Source organism: Phycodurus eques, chromosome 9 (assembly GCF_024500275.1).
Source record: "Phycodurus eques isolate BA_2022a chromosome 9, UOR_Pequ_1.1, whole genome shotgun sequence".
Lineage (NCBI taxonomy): Eukaryota > Metazoa > Chordata > Actinopteri > Syngnathiformes > Syngnathidae > Phycodurus > Phycodurus eques.
The window spans coordinates 14,734,729-14,747,309 of NC_084533.1; the positions used below are offsets into that span (position 1 = coordinate 14,734,729).

Sequence of the window (12,581 nt, forward strand, 5' to 3'; positions counted from 1 at the left end):
CAATGTTTTTGACATTGTTATGAATCGTAGTGTCATAGTACGACATTGAACAGTACAGTACTCACAAAAGTGCAAATCACAATCTCAGAATAGCCATGATAAAACAGATGGCTACTGGACACTTGACAAAGCTCTGCAGATAAACAAAACATACACAATTTGGTTATAAGATGTAAATCTGCCCGATGAGCAGTGCAGCGGTTTGACCTTAGTACAAGAAAGACACAGACAACAAGCATTTAATCAGTTTGAAGCACAAATTACAAAGGTTATGCTGATGAATCGTCTTCCTGCACATCAAAACATATTTTGATATTGAACAACAAAATTTTGTCCTGAACAATTTGGCACACCTGTTCCAATTTAAAAAAATGCTATGCTGCAGTCAATATATTCAATAAAGAAGAGGAATATCTATCTATCTATCTATCTATCTATCTATCTATCTATCTATCTATCTATCTATCTATCTATCTATCTATCTATCTATCTATCTATCTATCTATCTATCTATCTATCTATCTATCTATCTTAAAATAAATCTCCCACAAGTATGTATGCGAGCATTTGAGATGGAAATGTGAAAGGATTTGAGTATATTTTATGAATGGAATTGTGAATAGATCTGACATGTTCATGTGAGTGTGTTTGAGGTGTATGTGTGCAAACATTTGAGGCGTGTATGTGAGCGTGTATTTATGTGAGTTGAAAAGTAAGTGGTTTCAAAATAAAATATGGGATTGACCAACAGCAATAAAGTACAATAGTAAGCCTAACTTAAGCAGTAGCGTTACATAGCATTATACTGTATAGTACATACATATATATTTTTAACGTATATATGTCGTATACTTGTTGATTATCGTGTTGCTGCTTTTAATGCGTAAGTGCTGTAGGATATGACGTAATGGTCGGCCAATCCGAAGCCGTGTCGTGTATGGCGTAGGGCTAGGCTGGCTCGTCTATCCAGAGCGAGATGCCATTATTCGGACACGGATGCTGCCGAATAAATGTGCCTTTCTGGCTAAAGCGCAGTGGACGTGTGTTTACTCCTGGACTTAAGACAGAGTTTCAACACCGCTGCGTTACAATCTGAAACGTATACGGTTCGTTGCAGGCAGGATGGCCGGATAGTCGCATTTAAGCTCCCCTGTGTCGGTGTACCTAATGAGGTGTCCATAGGGAAAGAAGGAATTTAATTGTCGTAGTGAAACTCGTGTCATAGATATGCACACAGTCAGAATCAAATATTTTATGACTTTTTTTAATATAGGTACCTCTCAATAAATTAGAATATAGTTGAATATAAGTTTTTCTTCAGTACTCATAGAGTGATTCCGTACTCATAGAGTGATTAAACACTGAAGTACTTTTCAGAGGGCAAATTCCAGCCTAATTTCTACATTAACAATCACTATTTATTGAATTATTCACTATTTCGTTTGACGTTATATTTTAGTTTCTCAATATGGGGATTTTTTTATTTGCTATGTGCTGCAATCATCAAAATAATACATATTTTAAATATGAAATACTTCACTCTGAGTGTGTGCAGTGTGCAGTTCATCTCTATAATTTCACTTTTTGAATTGAGCTACCTCATAAAAGATTGACACGATACACGTGTGAGCATGATTGACATGAACTCGTGAATGCCAGTGATGTGTGCGAGAATGTGATTGACATGCTCGCGTGAACGCATTTGAGTAGTGTTGATGAGAGCAAGACGCGTGTGGATGAGAGCATGAGTAGTGTAAATGAGAACATTTGACTTGTGCAAAAAAGAGCATTTGAGTAGTGTAAATGAGAGCATTTGAGTAGTGTAAATGAGAGCATTTGACTTGTGCAAAAAAGAGCATTTGAGTAGTGTAAATGAGAGCATTTGACTTGTGTAAATGAGAGCATTTGAGGAGTGTAAATGAGAGTATTTGAGTAGTCAATGAGAACATTTGAGTAGTGTTAATGCAAGCAAGACTCGTAGGCATGAGAGTGTTTGAGTAGTCCTTATGAGAGCCTTTCAGTAGTTTGTGTGTGTGTGAAAGCATTTGAATAGTAAGTGTGAGAGCTCATCCTGAATAATGTCCCTAACGGCCCCTCATATGTGTGTGTGTATATATATATATATATATATATATATATATATATATATATACATATCAAATGATTGTTTATATGTGCCCTGCGATTGGCTGGCAACCAGTTCAGGGTGTACCCCGCCTCCTGCCCGCATTTACCTGGATAGGCTCCAGCATACCGGTGACCCTCGTGAGGATAAGCGGTGTAAAGAAAATTATATATATATATATATATATTAAAAAAAAAAATATATATATATATATATATATATATATATATATATATATATATATATATATATATATATATATATATAATGCCAAGAAAGGCTATGTTATGGGGAGAGATTGCAATGCAGATTTCAGCACACAATTTTAATTACATTTAGCAGGGGTAAGGAGTTTATTTCTGGACTGATGGTCAAACCTGGAAAGTACTACTATTCGGGAATGTGCTTGGATTTAAAAGAAAATCCATGTGTATAGGTGGTGTAGGCCTAAAAAACAACATAAATTGATGTATACAGCAGTAGCAGAAAAACGATCCAGCATTTTGACAAGGGAAAAATGAGAAAATATGGCCCTGGATCATCCGAGTAAGCGCAAGAACAAGCTGCCAGGTATTTTCTCCTGATGTTTACAATTGAATTAAAAACAAGACAAGTTGGCTGCTTGGCTCTAGAGATGAAATATCACCATAAATGGTTATCCGAGCAAGGCCAACTCCCTTCCAGTCAAGTCGAATTATTTTCTGAACCAATCCTGTACTATATTTGATGAGGCTTCAACTGTTTTCTTGTAAAAGGCACTTCTCATGAAGCTGGAGCACAATCTGTTTCTGTTGATTTAGCAAAAGCGGATAATTATTTGACAAAAGCCTTGACCACATGTGACAGCAAGCATTCAAACATTTGTGTTCAGCTGACGTGTTGAATTCTCTCCTCTCGCCGCTGCCGCAACCTCCCCGTGACTTGCATAGAGATGCAGATAAGACCTCGTGTGGGTGGAACGCGTCGCCACACCTTTTAATGACTGTCCGTTCCTGTAGCGTCACGGGAGCGCTTTGCTTCATCCTCGGTCAGCACGTTTTTCCTCACTTCAAGCTCACTTGCTCCCTCCATATTCAGCATGCGACGAGGAGAACGCTTTGGGCCCGCAAAGTTGATTGTGAGGATTAGTGGTGTGTGAGAGACTTTGTCACCAGCTTTCTGGGAAATCCAATTATGGAATATCATAAGCCTTACGTGTTTCATACACGGGTGAATCCTGCTTAAAAATGCACACAGGCGTGCTCACTGGGTCAGTGTTTAGCAGTTGTCCTCTCTCTGGTGCTCTTGTGACAATCTCCCTGAATGTGCGAGGGGAGATGTGTTTTTTTGTTGTTGTTTTTTTTAAAGTATGATACAAGGCCTGGGGCGCTCATCCCCCTCTCTCCCCTGCATTGCAGCAAACGGTGAACAGCATGAGGCCAACCAAGAAGAGATTGTTATTTGCTCATTTGACATCGGCCAACCTCTACGGGGAAAAGATGGCCAAGGGTTTGCGTCTCTTATCTACTTTTGCAGATAGTCCTTAATTGCATGTTTTAAGGAGATGTTATGCTGCAGACGAGGGCACGCAGCATGACATTTCTGCACGCATCAAAGCCCCTTGAAAGTGATTTTCTCAGCAGCTACCATCAAAAAAAAGTTTGTGTTATCTCAAGTTTTAAAATAGCCATCATGGTTCAACAATCTTCTTGCTTAAACTTTATGCCCTCTTGCTCCTGCATAATGAGTCTGTCACTCAAACAAGTTGCATTGAAATGTGGATTAAAAAAAATCACCGTTGGACTTTTTGTTTGACCTGGGCTTTCAGCTCTCAGCTGTGTTGTCTGCTGTCTTGTCAAACAATACATGACACTAAGACCTTGAAGGTGACAGTAACTGTCATAAGAAGATGGACTTGAGAGGCGCTGATTCACTTTGGGATTTCTTACCAGGCAATCTTCAAAATACAGCACATGATCACCAAGAGGCCAAGTGAAGGACCAGAAGACAGACGACAGTTAAATGAGCTCTCGTGATTGTGACACATGTGAACCACAAGCCACAGTACAACATACAGCGGTGCCTTGAGATAGGAGTTTAATTTGTTCCCTGACTGTGCTCTTATCTTAAAACACTTGTATCTCAAAAAATGTTCCTATTAAAATGAATGGAAATGGAGTAAATCCATTCCAGACACCACCTTTTTTTTATATTTTAAAGGAAAGTAGCAGTATATTGGAAATTATAGTCAGTCAGAGAATGTGTAAGTGTAATCAAGCCAAAAGTCACACACACACAGACTGTAGTACATTTGGGTGCTGTTCCCTTAAATGCGATCTCTCTTGCTCTCCCTCTATCTCTCTCTCTCTCTCACTCTCTCTCTCTCTCTCTCTCTCTCTCTATCTTTCTCTCTCTCCCCCACACTTGCTTAACCCACACCCTCACCCTAGTGTGCTCCTACAGCAGGCTGTGTCTCTCTTTAGCGGTCTTAAAAGACATGTCTTTTTGGAAGAAAACTTGCACTCAACAGTACGATGTGTACAAACACCATAACAACATTTTCACCCCCACATAACCTGCAGTTTTTTTTCCAATAATTTTACGGATTGCATTTGAAAGCCAATCTGCTGTTGTGTAATCCCTCACATTCCATTAGCGTGAATGGCTCGGGTCTTCTGCAGAATACTCTTTGTCACCGTATCTCTGTAACTTCTCTGGCGTAATGGATCTCTTGTCCACAGGTTAAAATTGTTTTAGACACCCTTGGCATGTGTTATTTTTTTCTAACCTTTCCACCAAATAGTCATCTTGCCATTGTGCTGTTTAGAATAGTAAACTTTAATCTAGTTTCGGTCTGTGCCGAAGTTCTGAAAAGGAAAAATAATCTACACATTTTGTATTTTTCCCATTCCATTTTAGTTGTTGTGACCATTCTTTGACAACCAATCCATAGATTGCAATAAATTTAGCGCCACCAATTACCATACCTCTGTGGTTGGTACCCAATGGGGAGGTTATTTAATAAGGAGCTCACGTTAATGCTTTTTATTCATGTGGTCTTGTTATTTATTTCCTATCAATTAACTAATTGTTTTCAATGTGTTTCTGCACACTTTTGTGGGTTGCGGCCGAAGCGGACAGATGCAAAGTTGCACTTAATGCACGGCTAATGTATAATTATTTCAGAGTACAGAAATATTATGTTCGTAACAGCCTTTGGTAGCCTTTACACATTTATGAGCTCTATGTTGTCTTTCAAGGAAACATTATTGTCACATCCAGTGATAAACACACATATTCAGCAGCTCTTTTCATGCCCTTAATTGCAATTACCCTGGAAGCATGCGAGAAACAGGGGAGTTCTGATATCAAGTGAGTTCACTTAGAGTTAATTTTGAAAATATGAATATGCATAACATGAATATTAAAAGAAAATAAGTGGAGACCGACGTGAGAAGCTGATGTAGCAGGACGAGTGACATCTACTCTTTAATGTTGCACAGTGGCTTCAATGCAGCTTTGCCATTAGAGTTAACACTTCGAAGCCCAAAACCCATCTCCACTGCGAGAGCTGATGCAACCCCCCAGGGCCCTTAGGAGTTATCTGCTCCTGACACCGGGTGGGGGGGTGGTGGGGGTGGGGGGTTGTGTCAAGTACAAGTGCTATGCGGATCACAAGAAGGATGCATACAGTGGAGGGTATATTGTGCTGTTTATAAAAAAGAAAATAGCTAAAGAAAAAAAAAGTTAGTGTAGTCTAAATACAGTATAATAAATATTTCTTGAATTAGCTCAAAGTGCTTCAGGACACCACGCATCCAACTGAGCTAGCAATCCAGCAGGCCAGTCATCTCAAGTGATGCATCAGAAATGTAACATCCCTGTAGCACTACTATGTGTCCTGATTATGCACGGAATGAGGGCGGCACACTGTGTGTGTTTGACCAGTGAACTGGAGATGGGATGCTTGGTTCCTTGCAGCAGCGAAGGGGGGAGAGGTGGAAGAACAGTTAGCTACAGAAGAGGAAGAGAAAATGAGATTAGAGACAAAGGAATGAGAAGTATGACTTATCTTTGTGTTGTTTGATCTCTCGTCCCTTTGCAGGCTTTTGCACTGACGTCATTCATGCACGTTTGTCTGAGTAATTTGCTATTATTGAAATTCAAGGTGACACTCGAGGAATCATCGGATTAGACTAAACAGTGTGTGATTTCTTCCGAGCTGTGGGGACAGTTTCAGCCTTTGTGTTTTCCCTCAATGTGCAACCCTTATTCATTTTTATTTAATCACCATGAGGGATGAGCTTAACGCAAGAGCAGCCACTCTCCCCTAAGAGTGTACACTGCACTTTTTTTTTTTTTTTTTTTTTTTTTTTTTTTGCAAGAGTCCAGCACAAGTCTGCTTCGCTGATGCAGTAGGCTGATATTATGCGGGGAGACCATGTGAGAAGGGATAAGAGAGAAGCACTCAGGTGGAGAAAGAAAGCGAGAGATAGTGCCACACTTGAAGAGAATTTTTGCTGCAGGGCAGGAGCAGATGGCTAAGGCAAAAGACAGGCAACAAAAGGAGAGGACAGGATAAAGGTGAAGAGAAAGAGGCGAAGGAGAGTTCAGGACTTTGTGGATACAAACACATAAATACAGCTTTACGCCCCCCTTGGCTCCAGCCATCCAGGAATTTCCATACGGAAGAACTAATGTTCAAATGAGTCCAATAACTTGAGGCTTACTCCAGTTATTTAACAGCAAGTGGCGCTTCAATGACCTTTTCATTTTACAGGAAACTTCAAATCCCTAAATATGTAACAGTGCCTTGTTGCATATTTTCACATTACTAATAAAGGAAATCAGTGGTTAGCTCTGCTTTCCTACAAAGAATTAGAAACACCCGACATGAGAGTAGTAGTGTGAAGAAAATTGTCACTGCTTGTTTCAAAATTAAAACCACATAAAATATGTATAAATATTTACACAAAAACACTACACAAAAACAGAAATTGTGAACTGTGAATTCTGAGAAATATTGCGTGATATCTCTGAATGATCTTTAATCAACATGAAAATCCATCAATCCGTTTTGCGGGTCGCGGTGTGCGCCTATATCAGCTGACTTTGCGCGAGAGGTGGTTGTACACCCTGAACTGGTCACCAACCAATCACAATTGGACAATTTAGAGTATTCAATGATCCTACCATGCGTGTTTTTGGATTGTTGGGGGAAACTGGAGTACCTGGAGACAGGGGAGAACGTGCAAATTCCACACTGGAAGGCCAGAGACCAGATTTGAACCCACGGCCTCGGAACTCTGAGGTGGATGTGCCTTAACATGGAAATGTGTAATGTAATTTTGGATGCAAGGACCCATCTCTGCTTCAATTTTATTGCGACCAACCAGTGTGGATTTTTACACTTGCATGACCAATAGTGAGAATTTGACAAGGTCAAAAGCAGTTTGCAGAAGTTGATGAAGGAAGTCTGAAGCGGGTTTTATCATACCCCACCAAACACATTTTTACTCTACCAAAGACGAGTAAATTACTTATGAGTGTTATCTATTCACCGACTAATAAATAATAAGAGTTGTTTATACCATAATGGCATCTTAATATTAAAGCCTGAATATTTGTTCTGTGACCCATCATCACAGTGCCTTTTAAAACATTTTCAACATTTGACCAATCCTGAATGACATATGTTGTACCGGAGCGTCTGACTATATTGTAATTTTGCTTTACAAAAGCTTTTTTATTTTTTTATTTTTATTTTTTATTTATTGTGGATTTTTTTGTTTTGGTAGATGCATGTGTATCTCAGTCAATGATCGTGTAATTGCAGTGATGTCACAATGACAGTTCATCTTATTCGATCTGAAATGAAACTGGAATGGAGCCAGCCAATCCGTGGCACAGTTTTTACAGCTAAAATATTTAGCATTTTGCTGTTATAGAATAACAAGTGTGCTTCACTCGAAGTATTCACACAAGTGGTTATGTACAATTGTGAACTTGTTCCTCATATATGGCTATTCATTGTAGTAATATCAGCGCCTTTGTTTGTCTTCTAAAGAGCTAAGAGAACCTGCAAGCTTGTTTCCAGTTTACATAATAATCTCCCTGCTCTTTAAGTGTTTGGTTAGAGCTGCCTGGCTAAAGTACATCTTTTTTTCTGACAAGATAGCACATTTGCTTTAGGCTCGGTGATCAACAGCATAGCTAGTCCACCTTGAGGGCTCTTGGAAGTTACTTTTAATGACGTTTGCTGGATGCGGACACCCGTGAAGCCCCAGCGTGTGGTGGACCTTGTTAGTGGTTAAGCGTAAGAAAACAAAAGGTTTCTGCACATGCCAGCTTCATTGAAAATCAATAAAGAGGCTTCCATTAATTGTATGTATTGCTACATTAACAGTGCTTGTTGTACAGTCTATTTATAGCAGCAGTGAATTCTTCTTTTGCTATACAACACAAATGATGTTTAGGTGGAGGAGGTGCAAGTTTATGGAACAAAGTTTATGGAACAAATCTACAAGTAAGTTATTAATTATTTTTATAATCGATTGTAAATAATTTATACTGATTATTTGGATTAAAGATTGATGAGGCGTGTATCAGCCAGTTAAAACAAACACCCAATATTGTATACTCGGTGTTAAAATTAGGAGTTCGCCGGCTTAAAGTGGGGAGACCACAATTTCTATTAGTTGAACTGCATGTAACTTATCAAACACACTAATTCATTTTCACATGATTAAATGAGCCTGATTGTCCGCCATTTTTATACATTTAAAACGCGGCCACGGCGGCATATGAAAAGTGCTTCATTTACAGCAGTGCCCTCAACCTAGTCAGCCAGCGACCAGGGGGCGAACGCATGGTTAAGGCTTCACTAAGGGCCGGCACTGCGCTACATTGCCAACTTCAAAATAAAAGCTTAAAATGGCGTTGATGTCCAATATAATAATATATAAAGCTTTTATTTTGAAGTTGGCCCTCTCAGCATGTTGGCGGAGAGGCGGCGTGTCACAGTAAGCAACTATTAACAACCATTGTAACGGCTTATTTAACTACAACTTTTCGCCTGGTCTGACCGCAGTAAAAAACATTACATTACTACCTCTACAATTCACTATACTGACGGGGATTTTCAAATGAAAAGTCGGTGCTTACAGCCTAACATTATTGCCTTTTATGCATTAACTGTGTTTGCTTCCATTAAGTTGCAATTTGAGATAGCACTTTGTAATAGCATATTTAATTTTTAAAAAAAGAAATCCATATCAGCATTGTGTAGAACACAGATAAAATTATTTCTTATAGAAGACATTCATTCAGAAGTTTTAAGTCGAGTGAATGGATGTATATTTTTTGTGAGCCTGTTTGTGATCCATAGTGTATGTATTTGTTTAGTCCTTGCAAATGATCATGTATCAATAATTTTGTTTCAGTCATTTTTATGCACGTATATGAAGGAATCGATGAATCAGGAGAACAGTCGTTCACAGTTTTGGAAGAAAAGTGGGCTGTATTTTAGGATCCTACTAAATCTTAGCAGTGCAATTGGCTATTGTGTATGTGCAGCCGAAACAGAAAAGGTCATTTCTCAGTCCCTTCAAACCTTGCCAGAGTGCGATCACGCCTCTGAACATTGTTCACCACACGCTTGCTCATGGGATCACAAACCTTTCCACTACAATAAGACGGTCACACTGAAAAGGGCGTGCAGTGCCAGATCACATATCTCTTATTGAAGAGCAGCCTCACTCAAAGCTAAACCTAATAAGCAGAGGACACTTGGATTGGCGGAAAAAGACCCGACCCAGTCCCTTAAGACAGGTTCTGTGTGACAGCTGGCCCAAATTAAGAGGCAGCAGAGAAAACTGCTGGCTTCCATTCTCTATAGAAGCTCTTAGTGTCAATACTGCTGTCCATCTGTTGATTTCTTTACTGCATGTGCGCCTCTGCGGGTGTTGGGAAGGTGCTGCACCTTGGGCGAGGTGCCTGCAGCGGCACAGCTAGGTGGGAAAGGGAATTGCAGAGGAAGAGGCAAATCCTGCCACTGAACTTGTCAGAGGCAAATCCTGCCACTGACAAGTTCACTCACAAGTTCACTCACTTGCCTGCATGAAATGATTTAAAGAGGTCTTTGTGTTTGATTGCAATGCAAGTAGAAACTATTTGCGATGGACCGACTCCAGTTTAGGCACACTCATGTCAGCCAAAAAGCAATCTTTAGACTGAGCGGCATTTGATCTGCAACTTGAACGGATAACTGCGGCACAATCAGGCACCAATGATTAACGTAGCCATTTAATGTGACACGATGTAACGATCCTTCCTAAGATCTGACTATTGGAGTGAAATATTCAAAGTGTTTACAGCTGCTGGCGATGCTTCATTACCTAGTGGGAGCACTTGAGAGTAAATCAGAGTAAGCGAGCAGCAGTTGGTGAAAGGCTAAAGAACACCTGTAGAGTTTTTAAAAAACAATAGAATATAATTTTACATATAATAATACATAAATATTCATTATGTTCACTCTTTTTCGACATTGGCGGTATTGCATTGAATCACCTATTACACTTGTTAATAAGGTATGTATTTCTCCGGTTTCTCCTCCGGTTTCCTCCCACATCCCAAAAAACATGCATGGTAGGTTGATTGATGACTCTAAATTGCCCATAGGTATGGATGTGTGCGTAAATGGTTGTTTGTTTATATGTGCCCTGCGATTGGCTGGCGACCAGTTCAGGGTGTACCTCGCCTCTCGCCCGAAGATAGCTGGGATAGGCTCCAGCACGCCCGCGACCCTTATGAGGATAAAGCGGTACAGAAAATGGATGGACATATTGCAGTTTTATCTTGCGTTTGTTTACTTTTGGAATCTGACGCCTGTAGCTATTTTTTTTCAAATGTATTGATTAGTTGTCCATTGACTCTAAGTGTATGTTTGTCATTTTTATATTGCTGTGTTGGTCAGGAGCTGTAACAGAAGCACACAAAATCTACAGTATTTTCTTTATAGAAGGTATGGATAAAGGAACTTGGGAATTGTTTTTGCATTTGTTAAAATTGCAAGATGTAGTATTATATTTTTTCCCTTTTTACCCATGAATATGTCATGAATCTTAATGAAAACAATTCTGACATGCAGAAATTTAGTTTCTTTAATTGTAATGTGAAAATTAGGATTGTTTGGCTTTGGCAGAGGTCTGCAGTCATTAGTGTGACATTCTACTTTATGTTTTGTGTTTTATTACAATTTAAACATGGGTTGTTTCCTAAAAGTGTCTCTTTTGTGAGATGGAAGATTACAAAAAAGATAATAGAAGAGAAATTATTTGCCCTGCGAAGGGACATTTCTTTTTCCCCTCTTACACACATACACGCACGCATGAATGCACGCACATGTACACACACACACACCCACGCACACGGGCTTGTACACGGAGCAATGCTTCCCCCCCATACCCTAAAACAAGGTTGTGCTGTGCAGGTAATGACTGTATCTGAGATCCATCGAAAGCTAGGTTGTTGATTCTTTTTTTCTGACATGATGATGATGATGATGATGATTATAGGTTTCCTAATGCAAAATTATATACAATAAAAATACAATCATAATAGGGAGAGCTGCTTATTTATTTTGCCTTTCTTAAGCAAACAGTCCAAATAAAGCAAACCAAATAAGCAAATAACTTTCTGTTAGGAACTTGAAAGAACATGATTGATTGAAAATCAATCCATCCATCCATTGAAAAAAATATTTATCAATGTGTAACTTTAAAATGGTTGCCAATTTGTTTTGTAATCACAAAACAATTGTACACCATTTTTTTTTTTGTAATTTAAAAATTTTTTGCAGACCTGTCAAAGAAGAAGAAATACAAAATGTAATATGCAATATATTAATTCCTAAAGCAATAAAGTGATTGAGAATAAGTAGAAAACCTGAATCTGAGCCGCAAGACTGGGGCCATATGAGTAACACGATGTTAATGCATATTAGCCAGCAGATGCTGTCAATGCTTATCAAGTGTATCGAGGGACAGTAGGAGTCACATCAAGCTTTAATTGGCTATTAGTGGAGGTCCAGATGACCCAATCGATCGTTTAGTGCCTGAAGTTTTTAAATGTGCATGTGCAAATTTTGCAGACATAAGCCTTAACCCTCACATGACCCGACACCTCTTTGCTCTCTTGCAGTTTGCTCCCAGTTCTCCCGCGGAGTGTATGCCATCTTCGGATTCTACGACAAGAAGTCCATGAACACCTTGACGTCATTCTGCGGAGCTCTTCATACCTCCTTCGTCACACCCAGTTACCCCACCGACAACGAGGTGCAGTTCGTCATCCAGATGCGTCCTGCGCTCCGAGGGGCAGTCCTAAGTCTGATCTCTCACTACAAGTGGCAGAAGTTTGTCTACCTCTACGACACAGACCGAGGTGAGGGACATCCGTGAAAAAACATGACATCCCCTCC

The 12,581-nt window shown here is 39.5% G+C and overlaps 1 protein-coding gene across 6 annotated transcripts in view; it reads left to right on the forward strand.

Annotated features, from left to right (window-relative positions):
* The window catches only part of LOC133407804 (glutamate receptor 3), a 122,198-nt gene that overhangs the window by 25,021 nt on the left and 84,596 nt on the right, over positions 1–12,581 (forward strand). For all 6 annotated transcript variants that reach the window (XR_009769214.1, XM_061686057.1, XM_061686058.1 and 3 more), the window contains exon 3: positions 12,305–12,544. Coding sequence is in view for 5 of the 6 variants with exons in the window: in XM_061686057.1 (XP_061542041.1) it covers positions 12,305–12,544 (240 nt within the window). In the remaining variant the exon portion in view is untranslated. The remainder of the gene's footprint in view (positions 1–12,304; positions 12,545–12,581) is intronic.